Raw genomic sequence first — 25,629 nt, 5'->3', positions numbered from 1 at the left:
AGGGTTTCTATGTCAGTGCAGACTCGACAGGTCAAAGGGCATCTTTTGCATTCTATGATTCTAAGAGAATATGAAAGAGAAACAAATTTTTAAAGAATTTACTTCTTCATGTCTTCTCAACACGGCACTCCCAAAATTTAACATTTCACACTTCTTGCATTAAATTTCATCTACCGTGTGTCTGCCCAGTCCACTAACCTGCCTCTGTCCTCACAATATTCCAAGTTTTGTGTCATTTACAAATTTTAAAATTCTATCCTGCAGACCCAACTCTAGATCATTAATATAGATCAAGAAAGCCTAATACTGACCCCTGGGGAACTCCACTATGCACAATCTACTATCGTTACTTGGTCTGGCCTACGTGTGACTCCAGGCACACAGCAATGTGATTGACATTTAACAGCCTTCTGAAATGGCTTAACAAGCCACACAATTTCAAGGGCAATTCGGGATGGACAATAAATGCAGGGCTTGGCAGTGATACCCACATCCTGTGACTGCATAAAGGAAAACAAAGTACATTTCCTTACAAAATAATTTGTAATTATCCTTTCAAATGTTCCACACTTCCTCTCAACTTCTCCTCTCTTGGAAATGTAGGGGGCGATCTTACCAAAAAAATTCTAAGTCCAGGATGGGCGTGAAAATGGAAGAGTGTCAGATCCGTTTTTTAGGCGAGTTCAAATCTGCTATCTTTTGCACGCAATGCATGAAAAAACAGCGCAAACGGTTCCTTGCCTGTAGGGGGAGGGGGTAGGGCTTAAGTCACTTGAATGCTGGCTGAGAACAGCAGAGGGCGCCATTGCGCATGCGTGGGTCTCTCGCAGCAATTCAGCCTCTGCTGTTTTCAGCTTGCCTCCCAGCCTAAACAAAGCACCACCCCCCCCCCCACCCCCCAACTACCGTGGAGACCTGCAGCCTATCATGACCCCCCCACCCGCCTGGAGCGATCAACCCCTCCCTCTACCCACCCCCGTGATTGGCTGCACGGTCCCCCGTGATTGGCTGCCCGCCCCCCCACCACCCGCAGTCAGCTGCCCGACCCACCCCTCCCCCCAATGATCGGCGTCCGGCCCAACCCGTCCCCCCGTGGCCAGGCCCGGTCACCCCTCTTCCTCCCCATCACTGATCCCTAATGTAGACTTTGCAGCGGCCCGCACCCCATCACCAACCGGTTGCCCATGGTAAAGCCCTGCCCCCTCTGGCCCCATCCCTTAGCACTGCCCGGTGGGCAATGCAAGAGTGCCTGGTGGGCACTGCCAGGGTGCCCTGTGGACACTGCCAGGATGCCAGGCTGACACTGCCCAAGGTACATTGCCCCTTGCCCCCGACCTCCCCAGGGAGCCTCAATTGCCTCCAGTTCTACCGGCAAGGCCATCATGACTGCTTCCCGTTGCTGGGGGCCAGCTGTAATTCTCACCAGAGAGAACATCTCCCGGCAAGGGTCACACAAGCAAATGAGCCAGGACAATTCCATCCTGGGCTCATTAAATAAATGTAAAACACATTTGAATATTATGTAAATAAATTATTCCGCCTTGCATCGGAAATGAGCACGAGGCTGATCGCACCGGATATCGGGTGCCAGTAAGATTCCGAGAGGCCAGAACTCAGGTGTGAACCTGAGTTCTCGGCTCTCATATGATCTTAACAGCTCGCCCTGCCCATCGGCTGGCAGGGCGCACTGGTAAGATCACCCTCCCCGTGTCCCTGGAATCATTCCAATTGAGATCTGCTGATTTAGAACAAAGCAAAACAAATTGTTTTTCTGCAAAGTTTGGATACACTTGCAGTGTGAACATTTCATCCAAATGTTTCACAAGATCTCAGCTACAAAGGTTGAAACTTGAAAAGGCTCAGTAACATAGACTAGAAAGGTCCAAGATTCAGTTCCTAATCTGTGGTAGTTTAGATTCTCTCTCATTCAGAATGGTCTGGGGATTGAGCCGAGGTCATTACAACAGGCTCAATGTCCTGGATTCTGGCTGTCCAATTTAGCTCAGATTTCCACTTCAGATCCCTAACAAGTGAATTTTGCTGGAATTATAAGTATGCGGTATTTGGAGATGCCAAAATCAGGCTTGGTTGGATATTCCCACAGGCAAATAAGATGTTAATACTCCCAACAAAAAGTTATTTTCCATCACTTTGGCAAGGTACACAAAGGCAACAGATTGATTGGAAATCCAGCATTTTGAAGAGGGAATACAATTACCACAAAATAATTCCCAAACATGGGCCTAGAAATTCAATTGTGCCCAAAAATGGGCAAGCAGTGAGTGAGGTTTGTAATTTATGTTCCTGTTTGTTTTGCTCCAAACACCTAAAATTGTTGCTGGATCCTCAGTATAATGTGGCAGGCATGCAGCCAGTGAGATCCAATCCAATCTTTGGCTGCAGGCCTATTTACAGGTCTCGAAATCCAACTTGATTGCTGCCATTTAAAGGCAGCCAGCACCTCTAAAAAAGAAGGGAAGCTCTGACTTCAGGCAAGAAATAACATTTCAGAACAATCAGATGGTTGGAAGAAGCATTGGCAGAGCAACTAGATTCTGTGCTGCCACTATGGAGGTCCTGGTGCCTGTGATGAATAGAGGAAAGAGATCCTCTTCTGCCCAGGGGACAAAAAGTCATCAAGGCAACTCCCATGCTGCCAATGAGAAAAGGTGACAGAGATAGTGATTGTCAGGACATTGCCACAATGCAGGAAAAGGTTCAATGGCAAGAGCAACAACAATAACATTTATAGCACCTTTAATGCAACAAAACATCTCAAGTTGAAACCAAATATGATATCAAGACACATAAGGAAATATTTGACTGCATTTTCCTGGCCCCCAGCTGAAGAGCTTGGAGGAGAGGAAGGTACAGAAAATAGGAGGAAGTCCCATTGGGACTGCTCCCTCATCCTCTCTGCTAACAGGGAAGTTTCCCAGGGTGAGCAATAATATGAATCAATGCCCTCAATGCCCTCCAACTGCCCCAGCAGAGGCCACTTCCCAAAGTGGAGTTGCCAAGGCTCTACAGCAGGTCATACTGCTGCCATGAAAACTCAGATGGCTGCCAGTGTTGACAGGGTCTTTCAGAGCGCCACATTGCTCCTGCATATTGGTCTCACACAGAACTGTAAGTGATGAGGTGCAATCTCAGCAGCATGTCTCTGGCTCCATTGGGCTGCATGGTGGCACAGTAGTGGGGCGGCACAGTGGCAGAGTGGTTAGCACTGCTGCCTCAACAATGCCAGGGGCCCAGGTTTGATTCTGGTCTTGGGTGATTGTCTATGTAGAGTTTGCACATTCTCCCCATGTCTGTGTGGGTTTCCTCCGGGTGCTCCAGTTTCCTCTCAGTCCAAAGATATGCAGGTTAGGAGGATTGGCCATGCTAAATTGAGCCTTAATGTCCAAAGATGTGTAGGTGAGGTGGATTAGCCATAGTAAATGCGTGGAGTTACGAAGATAGGGTGGAGGGATGGGCCTGGGTGGGATGCTCTTTCGGAGAGTCAGTGCAGACTTTATGCGCCGAATGGCCTCTTTCTGCACTGTAGGGATTCTATGGTCTATATTTCAGTGCCAGCCATTCTGTCGGTTGCATTTTATACGCCACAGAACCAGCAGGGACATGTTACGATACCACAATTTCCAGCTGGACCCTCACTGCACACAGTTCCTTGATCTTGCCCACCACAGCCATCTGAAATATCCTCAATAACACCTGCCGAGCTGAAGCCACTGAGAATGTATCCTAGAGGAACACAAGGACAAGTCCACAAGCACAACGGGGGTGTAACAAGGCTGATACTTAATTAGTCCCCATAAATGATTAATACAGAATGAATTGAGTTATTAGATGGTTTTTGCCTGTTATAGATTTGGTGTTGGTGGTTCTATTTGTAATGAAGTGAGGGCAAGATTCATACGGCTGTACTGAATGAAGGAAATGAATGGTGGTGGTTGTAAAAATTGAGGGTCAGTTGGTGTATTAAGGGTGAGAGGAATGCTTCACTTGAAGTGCTCTGTGAGTAGCTGCTCTTTCAGAGCACTGACAGCTAGGGTGTTGTAGTAATTCAACCAGACGCCAGTTTCCCGTCATCAAAGGCCCTTTATTGTGCACCAAAGAGAAGGGCCACACCTGCAGCTTACAGCTAGACAGTCTACACCTCGAGTCCTACAAAGCCAGTCCAGGTCGAGCAGCAGGTTTCTAAGCCTCTGCTGTCCTCTTTTCAGTGGGCGAGCCTCCGCTTGCTCAACAAGGAAACCCATATTCTACAAAACACATGGGGAGATCTATCCCTGTGTCTTCACGGCCATCACATCCCTCCCCCCTTAGATCTGTGTTTCCCCCAGCACCCCCATTGTGAGAAGATCCTTTTTACCACTTAGCAGCTGGTCTGAGGTCCATCAAAGGTGGGGCTGGGTCAAATGGCATGAACCAAACAAAGGATCTTCATTTCCAGAGGAGGGTGTCACAGGGTTACCAAAGTGGGCTCCCCCTCAGGTTCTATTTCAGCCCAGAGGCCCACTTCTTCAGTCTGGAAGCAGATGGCTACTTCCAGTGTCAGCCGTCAGCTCAGAACTGACTCCGCATTAGCCCCTCCCGATGGTGAAGGTATGGCTTCGGAGATGGGGGCTGAAGAAGTGGGCAGCGGCATGGTGGCACAGTGACTAGCACTGCTGCCTCACAACGCCAGGGACCCAGGTTTGATTCCTGGCTTGGGTCATTGTCTATGCGGAGTTTGCACGTTCTCCCCGTGTCTGCGTGGGTTTCCTCCCACAGTCCGAAAGACGTGCTGTTTAGGTGCATTTGCCATGATAAATTCTCCCTCAGTGTACCCAAACAGACGCCAAAGTGTGGCGACTAGGGGATTTTCACAGTAACTTTATTGCAGTGTTAATGTAAGCCTACTTGTGATACTAATAAATAAACTTAAACTTAAACCCTGCAATGCTCCCTCTTTCTTTAAGGTTTAACCCTGGACTTTGACCTTGTATGATACTGGCCCCATTTTCTCCATATGATCCCAGGAACCCAACTGGGACCATCCTCAAAGTTTTTTATGTGAACCAGATCTTTTTTAGTTTTCTTGTTGGGACTCCATCCTACCACCAAGTTTGGGGATAATAGTCTTAACCTGGTATGAAGCCGTTGTCCGATTAACAGCTCTGATGGTGCAACACCTGTTGTTATTTGCGGTGTGGTCCTACAATCAAACAAAAATTGTGCCAGTTTGGTCTCCACGGATGCTGCTAGTTTTTTCTTAATACAATTTCTGAAGATTTGAGCTGCCTGTTTTGCCAGCCCATTTGACGATAAGTGATAAGGCGCTGGTCAGATGTGCCAAATACCAATATTCTGGAAATCACCACTAGTAAAGACCATGCCATTATTGGAAACCAAGACTTCCGGTATAACGGGTGGGATTTTACAGCCTCGCTCGACCCGGGAAAATCCCGTTGAGGTCAACGGACATTTCCATGGTCCGCCTCTTGCCTGCTCTAATTCCAGGGCAGGCAGGGCGGTAGAATTCCAGCACACATGTATACTAAAGCTTTTTCGTAATCTTGCAATCATAGCCTGAGTAGTCGTGGAACCCACGCGGTGCACCTCCAACTATTTGGAGCGTGCATCTACCATGGTTAAAAACATGGAATCCGCAAAGTCCACATGTACACAGCCATGGCATGCCAGGCCACTACCCTGGGTGCAGGGAGGCTGAGGGAGGAAGTTTTTGATTTCCCTGGCACAGGCCACATCGCTTCACCAAGTCTGTGATGTCTGAGTCAAGACAGGGCCACCAGACGTAACTCCTGGCCAGCATTTTCATTTTTGATACCCCAGGGTGGCCAATGTGTAGTTCTGCTAATATTGGATGTCATGCTGGTGGCGGAACAATTACTCGGGATCCTCAAAGAATGAATGTGACCTCAACACTAATTCACCATTCTTAATCAGGTAAGGTTTCATTTCTTGGGAGGGTCACCCTTGGAATACACCATGTAGGATCTGTGCCTTACTTCACATAAGGTTGGATCTTTTTGGGTCCAGGCCTATGTCTGCCTTGTGGAAACCGGCATGTCCAGCACTGATGCTGACCAATTCCAGGGGAGTCCTCCAAGTTTGGAACCTTAAATTGAATATTCAGTTCATTGTTTTAAATTGTGCAGCCTGGGCACCTAGGGAGCAATGTAAACTAAAATGCTAGATGATATATTTCCAGCGCACAATGAGTGGGTGCATCCCACCTGCCTTATTGGATGCTTAGGTACCTATTCTGTGGATATCTTCCCAATTATTGCACAATCCAAGGTCCAGAATAGCAAAAATTCTTTAGCTGTCCTGAGTGGTAACAATATGAGTTCTTCAAACTTTTTCCTTGCTCCATGTAATATCTGTGCCTTCTACGCAATAACCTTTGGGTCTTTTATCATTCTTTTAGTGGAATAGGCCCTTCATTGACAAGAGCACTGACTTCAGAATTGTAACTGCAATGTTAATACCACTTAATTTATCTCACCATATTTCTATTTTGAAGATGTAAGAGCGACAACTGCAAAAATGAGGTGAAGAGAAAATCACATTAAGAAGTTGCTGCTTTTCTTCCCTTTCTGCTCCTCTCCTGTCTCTTTGTTAGAGAAAGAGCCCATGGTTACTAGTTGCCTTTTAGTGCTTCATCCAAGTGGTCATTTTTCATAACTGAGGTTTGACAGTATTGACTTAATATTTCACTTCAACCAAGGCTCATCTAGTTTTCATCAGACCTTTGCATACACACAATGTTGTTATTTTCTCTTGAGTGTGGGTATAGCTGTAGGACAGTAATAATTGCTTACATTAAGATATCATAACTTGATTGACTGGCATCACATGGAAGCCAGACCAGGGGAGGTGGCAGGTTCCACTCCTTGAAGAACAATATTGAACCAAATCTGTGCAAAAATCCAAAAGCCCTTACAATCATTTTTCTGGACTGAGCCAACAAATCACAAACTTATCTCAGGAGTAATTAGGACAAATGGACCTTTACTTTATCATGGCCAGGATCAACTGAAGGGATGCAAGCATTAGACGGCAACCCTGGGGTGTTTTAATAATTTGTTCATGGGATGTGGGTATCGCTGGCTAGACCAGTATTTATTGCCCATCTCTAATTGTCTTTGAGAAGGTGGTGGTGAGCTGTCTTCGTGAATCGCTTCAGGCCATGTGGTGTGGATACATCCATGGTGCTGTTAGTAAGGAAGTTCCAGGATTTTGACCCAGTAACAGTGAAAGAATGGCAGTATAGTTCCAAGTCAGGCTCGGTACAGAACTTGCAGGTGGTGCTGTTCCCATGTATCTGCTGCCTTTGGCCTTTGAGGTAGTAGAGGTTACGGGTTTAGCTCAGCTATCAATACATAAACTTGCTGAGCCATCAGGGGATAAACTTAATTTAATGTTTCAAAAAATGCACCCAAGAAAGGGAATGGGCACTCAAAGTTTGGGAATACTACTGGTCTTCTGCCATTTTTCTTGGGACTTCAACCAGTGCTTTGTTTCAGTACAATGGGCAGAAGTAGAAGTTCCCTGGAATTTCAAGACCATATTTTGATAAGAACACTCAGATATTTCAGCAAACAATGAGAGCAGAGTATGGATTACACGTACCATATTCTTTCATTTCAAAATAGAATACATTTTCAGGGCTTCCATCTTCAAGTAATTTCTGAAGCTGTGATTCTACCTTTTGCCTTTAAAAGAAAAATCACTAAATTATTTTGTGTTTTGGCAGTAATTATTCATTTTATCAGGCATATTACTATCATACAATAATCATTTATGGTACCTGCAGTGTCAGTAAAGGTTGCTGAATAGGAGAGGGAACTTCAGGACCATGAAAAGGGATGTTAGAGGGAGGAGCTGTTTAGTAGATATCCTGAGCTTAGGATATAAGGAAATTTGTAGGTTTCTCACATTTATTTATTAAAGGTAAAGGGAAAAGAAGTCAAAAAAGGAGATTCTGGTGTAGAAAAGGAGTTTGGAGATGCATAAGGACAATTTGAGGTGAAAAACCCAAAGTGGTTTGTTTGTTCTTTGTTTGGTTGAAGTAGATGGATGGGTAGACAAATGGAATAACTGAAGACAAGAGGGTCTGAGCAGGGATATGAATGAGTTAATTTTTACCCAGCCTGCTCATCGAAAACAATGGGTTTGGTGGATCACTGACTTTTACACACCCGCCCAGATTCGCTCTCCATTGACTTCAATGGAGAAAAACATTATATGGTGAATAAAGAAGTGTTGCACCCAATCCTGCAGTTTCCCAATGGGCAAGTTAGCTTGTCCCTGAAGAGCTTCAAGCAGAAGCAAGCAATTATTGAGTAAATTAATGAAGAAGGGCAATATTGTGGTCAGTGGTGGATCAGAATGGAGTGAGGTTACGCATAATAAAGATGGAAAGTAAAATCCAAATACTGTTGATGCTGGAAATCTGAAATATAAATAGCACTGTCTATTTCTATATTGTATAAAGATGGAGAGTCTTTAAGCTGGATTTTTAATTGTCAGACCTGCCCACAGTGGAGGTGCTTGGCAACATGTTGAGAACCTGGAAATGTCAACAGTACATTCGGTTTTTTAAACTTAGCCATGGCATTTGCACCTGATTTCTGAGTTTCCTGATCAGAGACAGGTCAGGGACTGGGAATTCCGCAGAGGGTAACTCACCTCCTGACTCTCCAAAGGCTGTCCACCATCTACAAGGCACAAGTCAGGAGTGTAATGGAATACTCTCCTCTTGCCTGGATAAGTGCAGCTTCAACAGTATTCAAGAAGTTTGACATCACCTAGGACTGTGGTGGGCAACCTGCGGCCCTGGGACCACATGCGGCCCACCTAGGTTTTGAATGAGGCCCCGGAGATACCTTTTTGACCACTGCCCACTGCAGGGTTTCCACATTCCACTGATTTCCATCCATGTAGTTTTTTTCCCTACCAGTATTACGTAACTAATATGCATGTAAAACAAGGGCAAATGGAAGTGAGATGCATGCTGTTTGCACACATTGACTGTGAGAGCTGTGCACTCCCTCTGCTTCCAAGTGTAAATATTTATTTTGTTTTTACCATTTGAAGTTGATGATAGCTCTATTAATGTATAAATGATTAAGCATTTTTTATAACTTATTATGAAATATTCAGCATGTAAGAAATGTATTTACTCTTACTTATGGGGTCATGTTTAGTGAACAAATCTGATTTCAATCTTGCGGCCGACTGAGATGAAGTGGGAGCTACTCATGTGGCCCACTCACTAGCCAAGGTTGTTCATCACTGATCTAGGACAAAGCTGCCCACTTGATTGGTACCCTTTCCACAAATATTCACTTGCTCCCCCACCTACACAGTAGCAGCAGTGTGTACCATCTACAAGATGCATTGCAGGAACTCACCAAAGCTCCTAAGGCAGTACCTTCCAAACCAACAACCACCACCATCTAGAAGGGCAAGGTCAGCAGCTACTTGGGAACACCATCATCTGGAGGTTCCCCTCCAAGTCACTCACCACACTGACTTGAAAATATATTGCCGTTCCTTCAAGGTCGCCGGGTCACTTTCCTGGAACTCCCTCCTTAATAGCATTGTGGGAGTACCTACACCATAGGGACTGCAGCAGTTCAAGAAGGCAGCTCACCATCACCTTCTCAAGGACAGTCAGGAATGGGCAATAAATGCTGGCCTAGTCACTGATGCCCACATCCTGTAAATTAATTTTTAAAAAGACAGGAGGAAGGCAGCAGCCTCAGAGAACAAGCAGGTACGGTTGGAATTGAATGCAGAGATCAGCAGCAGGAGTGTGGCACTTTACACCTGGGTACAGTGCTATGGTTCAATGAGAAGAGGAAAGATGAGTCACATGCCACGTTCAATTGTAAATTCTCTCCCAGTGTTCCACAGCCTTCTCCTGCACATTACTCTTGCAGATGCACTCGCCCCTCTCTGTCGAGGCATCTCCTCACTGACCTGTGTTACTCAACCTCATCTTAAAGCAATGTCACACACATTTCCATCCACTTAAAACACTCTGTCTCTACACTTATATTGATCTATCTCCTCTCCTTTTAGGAGAAAGAAGCATAGGGAGAAGCAGAGAACTGGAGGTGGTCATCAGTCATCACCACCTTGACAGCTGCAGAGGAGTCGGCACTGGAGTTGAGCCACGTCTCAGCATGCCTGGCCATTGACAAAAGAGAGATGGTGGTCTCCCAGCGACTTAAATTAAATACAATACTGCCAAATGCAGATAACACTCACTCATGCTGACTTGATGTCAGCAGCACTGAAATATATGATCTGCAAAATGCTCTCTTAGAACTCCCTCACTTTGTCAGCTCTAACTTATATCCTTCATTACCCTCGGGTGCTGCAAGTGCCCCTCAAGTACTGATGCGGGAGGAGGGGCAAATCAGAGAAGCCACTCAATCTGAAGAAGAGCCATCAGATGACTCATGTGTACCCTTCACCAGTTCAGATACACACCACAGCGGGGCCACCAATTCAGGCAGTTGGATTATCGAATGGTGAAAATGAGCAGAAGTCGGTTCTTGGAGATAGAGGCTGCAATAAGAGAGACAGATATAGTACAGGAGCCTTCAAGCTCTGCTCAGCCTATTCTGGAACAGCAGAAGAAAATGCATGAGGTTCTGTCAGCATTTCTTGGAACACTGCACATGATTTGGAGAATGATTGGAGGCGCCCATCTCCAGCCTGCTGCTATAATATCTCAGACATTCATTCTGATGTACGTGTCTGAGGAAAGAGTGGCCACCTGTATAGAGCATCAGATCGAGCGAGCAACAAAGTGCATGCTAATCCTCACCAGTGGCCTACACACCCAGACTGCCACCAGAAGCAGGAGGAAAGCCTTGTCTTAACCATTTGGCACCTCGTGAAGTGTAGCAAAGCGCTCTCCAGTTCTTGGCTAGCAGGGAAGTTTGGGTGGGCCGTGTGAAAGTGTAATAATCTCGCCGAGGCCAGCCTTCTGTCACTAACATACTTTACTTTCATAGTGAATAAAACACTGCTTCTGCAGCTAAAGTACACAGGTCAAGCCCAAGAGTCCTCTGATTGCTGGCCTGAGACAGCTGATTTTAAACTCCCACTTCTCCTTTCCTATTAGACGAGCCTCCAATTGCTTAATAGGGGAGCTTATACTCCACGAGGTCCACCAGGAGGTCTATTGGTACTCTTCCTTGGCCATCATAACATCTCTCCATTTTTTCCCCAGCACTTACGTCGCAGGAGAGCCTTTTACGCCGCTTGATGATCGGCCTGGTGTTGGTTGAAGACGGAACCAAATCTGGGGATGTGAACCAAATTGGAGATCTTTGCTTTCAAAGGGAGCGCTGTATAGTCATCGACGTAGGTTCTTCCTTGGGCCCTACTTCAATTGGGGCGCCAGTCTCTTCCACTTCCATCTTGGCATCCATGACCTCATCACCCGGAGGGACAGGCGTAGGGTCGGCTCCTAGTCATGGCTCGGTGCTGGCAGTAGTCATTCCCATGGCCTGTAATGATGCCTGTACTGGCACGGGCTCCCTTTTCCTGAGATGCTTCAGGTGCTTCCTCAGAACTTTGCCCCTACACTTTTACTTTATAAGGCACAAGCCCTGTTTCTTCCGTTATGATCCCAGGGACCCAACTGACGCGGTCTTCGAAATTCCTCATGTGACTGAGTTGCCGGTTTTGAACATTTTTTTCTGTCTTTGCAGAATCATAATTTTTCTTCTGGTCTGGTTCTTGTTGGGACTCCACCCTCCCTGCCACATTTGGGAACAGTAAGTTAATGGGATGGAGGCCTTGTCGGAAGCCTCCAGCCCATTAACAATTCTGCTGGGGAAATTCCTGTCATTGTGTGAGGGGTAGTCAAATAAAAATCATGCCAGTTTGGTCTCTATGGATACTGCAGATTGTTTTTTCATGGTGAGCTTAAAAGTCTGCACTGCTCATTCAGCCACCTATTCAATGACGGGGAATAGGATACTGTCCTAATGTGACTGTCACCGCTGCCAGCGAGAACAGAGAATTTGGTGCTCAGCCAAATCTCCGTTCACTGCAGTGGGACCGGAGAATCCTATCTGCAGGTGAGATCAGAGAATCCGGCCCTTAGTTGCATTTAATGAAATATAACCACTGTCACCAATAAGGATTATCACTTTGAATCATCAGGGTACTTGAGAATGAAAAATAAAAGCATTAATTGACTCTGGTATCCCGAACTCCAACACCACTATCTTCTAGAAACCCTTACTGCTGCATACCGAAGAGTAGCCACAGTAAGAGTTTTAACAACACCAGGTTAAAGTCTAACAGGTATATTTGGTAGCAAATGCCATTAGCTTTCGGAGCCCTGCTCCTTCGTCAGATGGAGTGGATATCTGTCACATCATGACCGAAGAGTAGCCCCAGAATTGTCCAGAACTATGAATCACATCTTCAGTATCCTGCTGGTTTGTTCAGTGACAACTCTATCGTCAATGGAAGGATTCCTTAGAGGGTAGCCCTTGTTTCCAAGTAGCCATCTGCTGACTCTGCTTGGAGGTATGAATATCTGTGAGGCATTTGACTGGAAGAGGGTGATGGCATTATGGCAGCTCCCTGGTTACCTTGCACAAACATGCGTGGTGATCTTTCTGAGGTTGAACATTGATGGAGTGGAATTCCTTTCAGTCAATAAATACTGATTTGTGACCTAACAGAACCTTGATTGCAACATATGCGAAACCTATGTGTTCCTGGACGTGGGAATCCAGTCAGTGCAGAAGATCTAAAGGCCCTCTTATTCTGACCAGCATCATGAGAAGCAAAGTGCACTCAAGTGCTGCCCTGCCAAACATGGCATCCATCCAGCACTTTGAAGATTGTGAGATTCCACAAATGTTATTAGCAGACCCCCAGAAGGAGCCAGAGGAGCTGGAGGTGAAGAAATTAACTGCTGTGGTACCCTTAACTGCCACAAACTATGCATGCCCACCTGGTTCACTTGGAAGGATGCCATCTTTCAAGAGGCTGCAAATGTCAGCAACCACCTGATGGAGAAGGCTGAGCCTCTGGGGACACTGGTATTCAGCCATATCCAGAAAGCTCTGTGTTAAGGGTATCATTCCTGTGAGCTGGAGCTCTGTGCCTCATTTCATCTGTTTGCTGGAGCAGCAGGTCAGAGGCGAAAAGACTGCTGCTGCTCCTGTTGCTGCAGGTATTTCTGGTGCTGCTCTTGCTCCTCATCAGAGATCCAGATAGAGTTAACTAAGCAGTTCCCATGTTGCTGAGAGAGCTAACAGCTGGGTGACAGCTGGGAAATGCAGATCAACGGTGAAAACTCAGAATGGCAGAAATGATCTACAAAATTTTGAAACAAAAACAGAAAATGCTGGAAAATTTGCATCCTCAGTATTTTGCCTTTATCCAAAATAATGAAACTCATCTTCAAAGCAGTTAAAGCACATTCTTCGTACAAGTCCTGTGACTAAAAGCCTTTAACTTAAGCCTGGAAGCAGCTGTAATATATCTTAGTACTTAAAGCTTTTCTCGCTTGTCGATTACACAGCCTGTCAATCTCTGCTGTCCTCTCACCTTGTTTTACCTGGTAAATTTCAGGAAGTCCAGGAAACACATGTGCTCAGAGTTAAAAGAATCCTGGGTTTAAACAGCCGTTTAACATATTTAAACCTCAGACCCGCCTGTAATGGCCTGTAGTCGGGAGAGTAGATGGGCAGCGTTTTCTGGCCGCGCTTGCCCCAAAACCAGAAAATCCCATCTGAGGTCAACGGACCTTTCATGGTTCCTGCCCCACCCGCTACGATTCCCGTGGTGGGTGGGGCAGGAAAATTTCCCCCATATGTAAATTAAGATTGAATGACTATAAGTTGGCATAAAAACTAAAGGGGAGGGGAGAGAAAATGTAAGGTATAGACTGAAATTGTAAAGGATGAGGGACTAAAACCTCACCCTGTGTAATATTAGTTTAAAATATATACAGATATGCCCACTGCTATCTCTAAAAAAAAATTAAAACTGCACAAATTCCTAAAATGGCTGAATCTATGTCTGTTGGTGAGCCTTGAATAAACAAAGTTTCTTGATATGATCAGGAAAATCCACACTTCATTATCTCTCACAAATGACACACATTGTGGGCTGCATAGAACAAATTCAAAGAGACCTACAGAAAGGCCATCTGCAATTTATAACCCAGGCTGGCCAACAGGAGTCTGCTAGGCTGCTAAGACAAAGGGCCCCGCAACTTTCCTTTCAACTCTTAGTGGCTGAGACATTCAACAATCTTGGGGACCTAGACGAGGGATACATGTCCTTTGTCAAAGGCAGCGTGGAGAGATGGGAGTCATGTGACATGGCCTCTAGTATGTGGAACCAGTAATATTGTCTTGTGAAACTGCAAAGTCAGTCTGCCATTTTACCATATAACTAGCAGCATCACAAACAAGGAGCTCGCCTGGCCCCATCTACACTACATCTGCTGGAAAGCCTGTGCCATTGCCCTCAAGACTGAATAATCTTTGCATGTCTATCTCATTGTGTGAAGTCAACGCCACTAGAAGAGTGAATTATCCAGCATCAGTTCTCAGCTCACCAACCTCCATGAAGAAATACTTCATTGCACTTTGATTCTGAACTCTGGAACCCATGTGAAACAATAATTCTTTTCTCTGTTGTCTCTGCACTGTAAATCTTTCTTTTCTCCATCCCTCTTTTTCTGTATGAATACAAAGGAGGCAAGACTGTGACCCTCCACGTGTTTTTAAGTATGTGCAAATAAACTAACCTTTTGAGTTCACCCTATTTCGAGTTTGCTGTGGGATTATCAATAGAAATTGTATCATCCCAAAACCAAAGGATTGGGGAATATGTCACTGCTTCTCAAGGGGGAAGAAAATCAAAAACACCTTTCTATTTATGGACAGGTGGCGAGAAGAGAAAGTAGTGCTGTTTAAATTACTTCCCCCCCCCCCCCCCCCCACCCCCCCACCCCTTCCTGTCCATAACAATGAGCTTAGAAAATATGGCAGAATTTACAACAAATAAGTCAACTGGGATTTAGAGATGTAGCAAACAGTAAGGTCTGTAAAGAAAGTATAGAAAAACAGAGGTCATAGAGTCATAGAGATTTACAGCATGGAAATAGGCCCTTTCGCCCAACTTGTCCATGCCACTCATTTTTTTTTAAAACCCCGAAGTCCCAATTGCTCAAATTTGGCCCATATCCCTCTATACCCATCTTACCCATGTAACTGTCTAAATGCTTTTCAAAAGACAAAATTCTACCCTCCTCTACGACTACCTTTGGCAGCTTGTTCCAGACACTCACCACCCTCTGTGAAAAAATTGCCCCTCTGGACACTTTTGTATCTCTCCCCTCTCACCTTAAACCTATGCCCTCTAGTTTTAGACTCCCCTACTTTTGGGAAAATATATTGATTATCTAGCTGATTCTATGCCCCTCATTATTTTATAGACCTCTATAAGATCACCCTTCAGCCTTCTACGCTCCAGAGAAAAATGTCCCAGTTTGTCCAGCCTCTCCTTATAACTCAAACCATCAAGCCCCGGTAGCATCCTATAAATCTTTTCTGTACTCTTCCGAGTTTAATAATATCCTTTCTATAATAAAGTGACCAGAACTGTACACAGTGCTCAAATGAGGAATGGAACCAGAAAAATAAAGAGTCAGAATACAATAGAGCCTGGAGATAACAGTAATTTGGTGTAACATGGTAGGACATGTCATCAAACAGGGTCCTCTCAGTGAAAAGAGTCAAGAACAGTGAGATGGATTTTGCTCAAGGCAATGATACCAATTTGTTAATTCAAGAGGAACTTGTGGAGATTCTTGTTTGCATAGTAGTGAATATTTTGCAGAATAGTTTGATTGGATCAGCTGTAGGGGACCCACTGAGTTGTTGGAGGAGATGAAAGTAATGATGGAAGATTTCTTTCAGAAAGTAAAATGCCATTGCTGTTCTGTGAACTCAACACAGCAAGCAGTGATAAACACTGATTAGGTTGGAACAGAGGGAAACTAGTGGTTGATTCAGGAGGACATCAAGCTGCGGGCAGCAGCAGGATAAGAGGTCAGCAGGTGTGTGGAGGCAAATGGCACAGAAGATTAAAAATGGCATTGAGCATTAAGAGGGGAAACATCATAAAGTTCAGAAAACTTAAAAATAGGTTGACAAAGCCAAATTTTAGGGACCCCAGATGTGCACAAGATATTGTTGAAGTTTGATCTGCTAAACAGCTTACCACTACAGAGAGATAGCTTGTCCAGCTATAAGGCTATCCTACACATTACAACAGCGGGTTTACAGTCATCTAGAACAAAATTAGATCTATTCTAACTCCCAGATTTATCCCTTAGGTTCAATTAGTGAGACAGACTGGTTAGTCAGTAATATATGCCATGTCTCTGCACCATATATGCTCTATAGACCATGAACTCGGTTCTAGGTCTGAGGTCCTGATCTTCAAACACTCTCTTCCTCAAGCAACCAAATGCTGCACTGGAGCATTGAAGGCAGTGTTGAACCTTATTGTCAATGTCTGCTGCCCTTGTTAACAGTCAGCTCCCAAGGTATGGAAAGTGGTCCACATAATCCAAGGTCTCGTCATGGATTTTGATAACTAGGGGGCAGTGCTGTGTGGTGGGGGCAGGTTGGTAGAGGACCTTTGCCTTACAGATGTTTAGTCTAAGGCCCATGCTCTCGTATACCTTTTAGTTCAACAACAGAGGATGGGACGATCTTGAATCTGGGCCTGCAGGCAGTGGAGGTTGAACAAATTCCCATTTATTCTGTAGTTTAGTTCCATTCCAGCAGGGAGCTTTCTGAGGGTGAGATGGAGCATTGCAGCAAGAAATATTGAGAAGAGTGTTTAAACGATGGCACAGCTTTGCTTAACCCCAGTCCGAATGTGAATTGAGTCTATAGTGGATCTGTTGGTCAAGATCATGGCTTGCATGTCATTGTGGAGCAGGCAGAGGATGAGCAGCCAAAATGCAGGAGGATGCTCCATAATCCCTCGCAGCTTCAAAGGCCTTTGCGAAGTCAAAGGAAGCCATGTACAAGGGTTGGTGCTGTTCCCCGCATTTCTCTTGTAGTTCCTGTGTGGTGAGATCATGTCTGTTGTGCCCCTTAGTGGGCGAAATCCACATTGTGACTTTGGGAGAAACTCATTAGCTGTAGGGAGATGGCAATTAAGGAGGACTCTTGTGATGACCTTCCCTATGGTCGCAGCAGGGAAATTCCTTTGTAGTCGGGCTTGTCACCTTTCTTGAAGATAGTCACAATTATAGCATTTCTGAGATCTCCTGGCATATTCTCCATCTTCCAGATAAGGGAAATGAGTCGTGTATTGCAGCAATAATGCTCCTCCGCCATGTTTTAGTGAAAATGCTTTAAGAAAATAGGAATAAAGTGGCAATTCGACAGAGATTGCCACTCCACGGGAGAGTCAGCCCGCTATGTTTCCTAACATAGGGGATTATTGAGGATGAAATTAAGAGGGAAGGCCATGATGAAATAATTATAAAGGGACTCTGGATGGGCTGAACAGCTTTCTCCCAATCTGGATTATCTATGTTTAAATACGATTTAACAAGAGTCAAATTTGTTCTAATACAAGAGCAAAATACCTTGGATGCTGGAAATCTGAAATAAAAACAGAAAATGCCAGAAATTTTTGACGTCTGGTGGCATCTACTGAGAGAGAATTGGAGTTAATGGTCAGAATTTTACACTTTTGTGTCCAGTTCCCGATGTCATTGTGCCCAATTAGAATACAGAAGGCAAACAGGACACAAAGTCACAGTCTTGCCCACCTCTTGTAGAGGGCCAATTTAAGAGTGAATGAGGCAATGAATGACCCAATTGATTGTGATTTTTCACTGCCCATGCAGCTGGTTTTACACTGATTGCATGGGCTCCACAGTGAAGAGCGTAGCGGGATAGGAGAATTGCCCCCTTGACTGGAGATAGCATGCTGACAATTATGCTTCGGTGACCTGTTTGAACTCTGCAGGTATCCTCTGGCTACCTGAAGCCATGACTACCCTGGCATTCTGAATGAGTCCTGCTCAGTGGAAGATGTCTCCTCTGTCACCATGGCATCCTGAGGCATTGGTGTCACTGGTAGAAGAGCAGAGGAGGCATTGTCACTATCACAAGCACCGAATGCATACAACTGTTGCCAATGCGCTGTTGTGAGACCTAATTTGCCCCTTCTTGCTCACCTGAGAGGAATAGGGGCCTAGAAGATACACCAGGTACCTCATCTGCCTCTTGCTATGCACTGCCTGAGTGTCAACACTGTTGAGCGTCAATGCAGTGGCTTGCAGGTTTGCGTGTAAAGCCAGCACCCCTGAATGGGCTGCTGGTTCTGGTTTTCTCTGAGAGTCACTATTCCCTCAATGGAGGAAACCATGCACGGAGATGAGAGGAAGATTGCAGCATTCGTGATCTGGATGAATTCCTCCATCGTCCTTTCCAGGGCGCACATACCCGCTGGAATTTCTATTAGATATTCACTCACCTCCCATTGGACATCCAACATCTGTCATCTCAAAGATGACTTCAGAGACTTATCATCTGCCTGGACTTCAGCATCTTCCTCATCTCCCACACTTTACCAAGACCTGGACTATCAGAGGTCTATCAAAGGCCTGGACTATCGCAACCTATCACAGTTGGTACTCAGTCCATTTGGTGCCACTTTGGTTGACATGGGGATATCCACCAAGGTGCAAGTATCTGGGATGGCGGAAGATATGGAGCAATGATAGGAGAGTGCACACTCTGGGGCCCTCTCTTCGTCCTCAGAGATTAACACCGGTCCCTCATGGCTAATGGTTTCTAGGGCCAATGATTGACTTATTGAAGAAGGTAGAATGATGAGTACCACTCAACATTGCATATTCTCAGATTGCAGCTATTGTTGTCTCTGGGAGAGCTAAGTTCCAACAATGATGCTAATCATTTAAGTGTTCATCTCCAGCCAAAGCCACACACAGATCTATCTCTTTCTCTTTCCCAGAAACTCCATCACCTCTTAGGGCTGAATATTTTCCCCCCAGATGCCCACCATCCTTGGCACTAACAGCAGCCTCTTCTCATCCAACTGATTTGCTCCCTTTGAATGGCCAGATCCAGGATGTTTTACTCCATCTTTGTTTGGATGGCCAGATTTGTTATTCTAGCACTGAACCACATTCTTTAATGCATATTATGGATCCTATTCTCCTGCAAAGATAACTGGACAACGCTGAGTTCCATATGTGAAGGGTCAACTCCTCAGGTTGCTTCCCACAAGTTCTTGTGCCTTACCACTTCATGTCGTGTAATATTTAACCTTTCCAGCGCCTATGTACCAGTCCCCCAAAAACTTTTCAGGGTGCCAAGGGTTCTTGAATTGCCATACCATTTCACCTCCCCAACTCTTCTGCCAAGCTCTTTCCACAGCACGCAAACTCTACCATATGTTGTGACCACTTCAACATGGAGAATGCTCAAGTACCCTTGCAGCACGGAGAAAGTGTCCCAGCTTTTTGTGGCATTATAGGGCTGATGGGCAACCCCTTGTCTACTGACCCCCTCTGCAGCCTCCCTCTAAGCTTGCTTGGTACGATAAGCGTATCTCCTTTTACAATGCTGTGGGAGGTGAACCTCCCATTGTTCAGTTACAGCCTGGAGGAGGGTACACAGGGACTCATCACCAAACGTTGGGCTGCTCATGCCCCTTTCTCTGTCTTCACATATATGGCCTTTTACAATCTGTACCCGTTGATGAGGAAGTGGAGACAGTCAGTAAACATGGTGAGCATCTCAGGAGGACTTGGGTTGTCAAGGATGGTGTTGGCCCCTCTGTCTGCAGCAGTTACTCACTCATGCCCTGCACAGCTTGCTGTCTTCTTAACACTGCCCCTCTGTGGACTTGTTGCTCACTGGCAACAAACCCGACAACAGCACCTCCCTGGCTATCGCCCATCCCATTAACTACCTTACATCCCACCACAAGCCTCCAATTTGCTAACAATCCTGCCACTCATCCTCAGCGCATTATTGCAGAGATATCATAGGACTGGGTGGAAGCAGGCACGCTGCCCGCTGATGTCATCAACCCAGCACCAAGTGTAAAATTTCTCCTAATGTTTCAGGTCAAAAACCCAAAACAGAATTGAGGGTACTTAGAGATGTAACAGTTTCTGCAATAATTCCACCAAGGCTGGTCTTCCATCATCAAAAACCCTTTAGTTATAATATAAAAAGCCACACTCATGGCTTACAGCATGCAATCAATAGCTGGGGACCTAGAGGATACCAGTCTGGGGTGAAGCAATGGGTTTTAATCCCCTGCTGCTGACTTCCCATTGGGCAAGGCTTTGTTCGCTCATTGAGGGAGTTCGTACTCCACGAAGCCCACAGGGAGATCTATTGATGATCCAAGGTGCCTGTTCATGGCCATCATAACAACTCTCCCCCATTAGGTCACTTTCTTCCCCAGTACTCCCGCTACAAGAAGGTCCTTTCACCACTTGGTGGTCAGTCTGAAGTTTGTTGAAGGCAGGGGTCAATCTGGGGGGGTGTGAGCCGAATAGGGGACCTTCGTTTCCAGAGGGGACCTCATAGGGCGACTAATGCAGATTCCTCCTGAGGTTCTGCTTCAGGCAGCACTCCAATTTCCTCTGCTTCCATCTCAGAGTCTGTGTCTTCATGATCTGGAGGGGCTAACGCAGGGATGGCTTTGAGTTATGGACAGACACTGGCAACCGCCGCCTGCAAAGCCAGTAGCAAGACCTGCTTGAAAACACCTGCCCCGAGATGATCCCAGTGTTTCTTTATGATTTTACCCTGGACTTTAACTTTGTAAGTTACTGGCCCTGTTTTTTCCCCCAAGGACACAACTGGGACCATCCCTGAAGTTCCTTACATGAACCAGATCACCTGTTTTAAATATTTTTTCTGCCCTGGCAGATTTGTGATTTTTCTTCTGGTTTCCTTGTTGGGACTCCACCCTCCCATCCCAGTTTGGGAATAGTAGGTTCAGTCTTGTACAAAGCCCGTTGTTTCGTCATGTCATTTTTGAAAGTTTGCACTGCCCATTCAGCCAGTCCATTTAATTATGGTTGATAAGGTGTTGTTCAGATGTACTGGATATCATTAGGGAGCACCAAGTTCTGGAAGTCACTGCTCGTAAAGGCCGTGCTATTATCAGAAACCAGGACTTCTGGTATTCCATGCGTGCAGAAACCCTGTCGTAATTTCTCAATCATAGCATGAGAGGTCGTGGAGCCCATGCAGTGTACCATCAACCACTTGGAGTGTGCATATATCATGATTAAAAACATAGTACTCATAAAGGGCCCATCAAAATCCACGTGCACATGTACTCATAGTCTGCCAGGCCTGCTTCCAAGAAGGTAGGAGGCTGAGGGAGGGAGTTTTTGATTCTCTTGGCATAAGTTGCACCATTTCACCAAGTCTGTGATGTCCAAGATGAGGCAGGGCCATCAGATGTAACTCCCAGCCAGCATTTTCATTTTTGAGACTCCAGGATGGCCATTATGGAGTTCTGTTAATATCAGATGCCGCCCTGAGAGAAGAACAACTACTCAGGACCTCCAGAGAATTATCCCGGTCTCAACACAGAGCTTATCTTTCTAGACGGATAGGGTTTCATTTCTTCTGAGGGTTCTCCTTCGAATCAACCATGTAGGACCATATGCCTTATTTTAGACAAGATTGGATCCTTATGAGTCCAGGCCTTAATTTGCCTTGCGGACATCGGCAGAGTCTCCAAAAAATTTAAGGTCATCATGACTTTTTCTAACGCTGGTAGAGGAGCCAGGCTTGTGGGTACGTCAGAAGGTATTCATAGGCCACAAGTAATGGAGTCCAATGCTGTATATCAGGGTGGAAGCAATGGGGGTGGGGGGTGGTTTCCAGAGATGTGAAAGTACCACCCCAACACTGTATGGAGAAGCTTCACATGTCAAAATAAGTTCTTTCTTGGTGTTAAAATAGGCCAATAAGGTAAATGACAGTAGTTGTGATTTAACTTTGCCGAAAGTCTCCACCTGTGCCATCTCCCAAGACCATCTTTGGTATTTTTGTAGTAGAGTATGCAAGGTCAGCATGGAAGCCAATTTTGGAATCAATTTTCCATGACAATTTATTAATCCCAGGAAGGATTCCTGTTCCTTGGAGTTGGTGCTTCCTTAGTGGCCTTCACCTTATCCTCGACTGGTGTAAACCTTTGCTATCTCCCTGATAGCCTAAGCAGGTCACTTGAAAGACACATTTTTCCCTCTTCAAGCATAGTCTGGCTCTTGAGAATTTCTGCAAGACCTCTTCTAAGTTTGCCAGGTGCTCTTGTTCTGAAGTCCCTGTGATCAGGACATCCTCCAAATACACTGCCACTGTGCATAGCCCTTGGAGTATGCTCTCCTTAACTCGTTGGAACATGGCACACACTGTCAAGTCCCTGAAGGGCAAATGAATATACTCATATAGTCCCTTGCGCAACAAAAACAGAAAATACTGGAAAATCTCAGCAGGTCTAACAGCATCTGTGGGGAGAGAATAGAGCCAACATTTCGAGTCTAGATGACCCTTCGTCAGAGCTGGGGCCTTGTTCCTTGTGCATGTTGATCATCACATATTTGAGAGGACTCGTCCAATTCAAGCTGAAGTTAGATGTGATTCAAGTCCAACTTGGTGAACGTCTGGCAACCTGCTAACATGATGTGGAGATGCCGGCGTTGGACTGGGGTAAACACAGTAAGAAGTCTCACAACACCAGGTTAAAGTCCAACAGGTTTATTTGGTAGCAAATACCATAAGCTTTCGGAGCACAGCTCCTTCGTCAGATGGGGTGGATACATAGCATACATGTCTTCAATTTGGGGCATGGTTTACCTATCAAGTTTGGAAACCAGATTGACTGTTAGTTTATAGTCCCCACAGAGACGGACTGACTTGTCCAGCTTAAGATTAGGAACTACAGGCGCAGCCCCATTCTGCAAATTACATGGGCCTTATTATGTCTAAACTTTCAAGGCACCTTAGTTCAGTTTCCATTTTCTCCCACAGGGAGTAAGGGACTGGTCTTGCTCTGAAATATTTAGGTGTAACATCAGGGTCAATGTAGATCTTGGCTTTGGCCCCTTTTATTTTTCCCAGAAAACTCCAGGACATCTATTGATAACTTTGTACAGTTCCCCCACGCCTAGCCTAAAGATCTTCAACCAGTTCAACCTGATATGCTGGAGCTAATTTCTCTCCATAAGGCTTGGTCATTGCCCCATACAACAGTGAGCAGGAGACAAGCTGATTGCTGCCTGCAAGTCACTGGGGCCATTGATTTGTAACAGTTCTTCAGTGTAGGTGGCTAATCTTCTAAGCTCAGAGATGACTGTATGTCTGATCCCCAATAATGGAGACCATAGCCCAAGTGTCCACCTCCATTTTCAAGGGATATCCGGTCATAATAGTTCTACTACTACTGGGGTAACCTTTGTTGTGATGGTGCGATTGAGTTGTAACGTCCCTTTTTCTGGAAGTAGGTATTCCTGCGTTGTTTGGTCAGGTACTTGCTTTGGCTTCTTCAGTGAACAGCATGCATTTTTCCTATTCTTAAAATTTTGCTATACTGTGCCCTTTGGCAGTGTTTGAAATAGTACATTGTCTGGCATCGTACCCTTCTAGAATATATTCCCTCATACTCTTGGCACCATCACTGCCTTTCCTTGACTGCCTGGTGGTGTTATTACAGCTTCAATATTATAAAGGAACCCTCTAACATCTTGTTTATCTTCATTGAGAACTGATTACATGAGGCCCCTCTCCCTAACTGGAGGACATTGCTGCCTGATATCCCCTGTAGCTCCTAAGCCCCTTTTTCAGCATTTTCCAGTGATAAAAAGCCCTGGTTGGGTTCTGCTAATAGCTTCTTTTGAATAGTCAGGTTATTTATGCCGCCTACCAATCTGTCTCGCAACATTTCATTTGGGCTATGGTCTCCGTTATTGGGGAGCAGACATACAATCATCTCTAGATAGGCATCCAAATTCTGAGCTTAGAAGACACAAAGGCCAGATTCTGCTAATTTCTGTAACCTCGCCAGAAATTTGGTGACAGGTTCCCCAAGGGTTCTTCCTGCCACGTTAAAATGCTATCTCTGGAGTATAACAGAGGGTTTTGGGTTTTTGTGGGGTTTTTTTACCAAGTCTGCATGCCATCAACAAAATTACTTTTCGTTTTTTGTCTCCTTCAAAGTTGTTCACATGAAAGAAGTAACACATGCGTTCTGTATATTAGGCCCAGTCTTCCCCACTGGTATCACAGGGTTCAAGTTTCCCAGAAAGAAGCATAATTGCTTTATCTTACCAGAGAAGAGTTGCTTGTTCTTGACTATGGAGGTTGTTTTTACTCTTCGTCACCAATGTAATAATTCTACCAAGACTTTGGTCTTCCATGACCAAAACCCCTTTAAAAATAATACAAGAGCTGCACCCACGGCTTACAGCAAGTCAATAGCTGGGGACCTACAGGATACTAGTCCAGGTTGAGGAAATGGATTTTAACACCCCCTTGCTCAATTCCTTGTGCTCGCTCAGTAAGGGAGTTCGTACTCTATGAAGCCCACGGGGAAATCTATTGGCGATCTCCTTTGTGATCATCATAACAGTTTCTGTTTTTATTTCAGCACCCACGGTATTTTACTTTTGTGTTGAGCAAAGTGTCTTTGTAACTTTATCTTTGATTCTCATCACTTGATGCCATAAATACTTGTTTCATACTCAGATGAGAAACATCAGATTTTGATAGGGGGATACAATAATGTTCTGACTGGTTAAACTAGGAAGATCTACTGACTATCCAAAATAATTGCCTAATCATACTCTATGTTGTTTTATTTGTACCTTTCAGAAGTTCAATTTTTTCCTGCAAGTCTGCTCTCACCACTTTCTCCTCCAAGACAGGGTTTCTCTTGTTCTCACTTTCCACTCCACCGGCCTGCACATTCAATAGATTTTGCTATTTCCACTTCCTCCAAAATGATGCCAGCTTCTTCAGTATGATATGCTGTGGGCTATCAGTAGCAGCAGAATTGTACTCAACCACAATCTGTAACCGCATGGCCCGTCATATCCCTGGTCTATCATCATCACCAAGCCAGGGGATTAACCTTGGTTCAGTGAAGAGTGCAGGGGGGCATGCAGGGAGCAGCACCAGGCATATCTAAAAAATAGGTAGCAACCTGATGAAGTTACAACACAGGACTATTTATATGCCAAACCCAAGCAACAAGTGATAGAGTTAAGCAATCCACAGCAAACAGGTGAGATTTAACCTCTTGAGTCCTGCCACATCCAGATGTGAATGGTGGTGGAAAATTAAACAACTCACCGGAGGAGGGGGCTCCACAAATATCCTCATCTTCAGTGATAGGGGAGTGCAGCACATCAGTGCAAAAGATCAAGCAGAACAATCTTTAGCCAGAAGTGCCAAGTGGATGATCCATCTCAGCATCCTCTGGAGGTCCTCATCATAACAGATGCCAGTCTTCAGCCAATTTGATTCATTC

General features: G+C 45.2%; 1 protein-coding gene across 1 annotated transcript in view; it reads right to left on the bottom strand.

The window, feature by feature from the left end:
• Positions 1-25,629, bottom strand: part of LOC144504032 (coiled-coil domain-containing protein 148-like) — a 103,511-nt gene that overhangs the window by 39,776 nt on the left and 38,106 nt on the right. Inside the window, exon 5 of the mRNA XM_078229190.1 lies at positions 7,642-7,724. Coding sequence (XP_078085316.1) covers positions 7,642-7,724 — 83 coding nt within the window. The remainder of the gene's footprint in view (positions 1-7,641; positions 7,725-25,629) is intronic.

Source organism: Mustelus asterias, chromosome 14 (assembly GCF_964213995.1).
Source record: "Mustelus asterias chromosome 14, sMusAst1.hap1.1, whole genome shotgun sequence".
Taxonomy (NCBI): Eukaryota; Metazoa; Chordata; class Chondrichthyes; order Carcharhiniformes; family Triakidae; genus Mustelus; species Mustelus asterias.
This window is presented reverse-complemented; position numbering and strand designations above follow the sequence as displayed.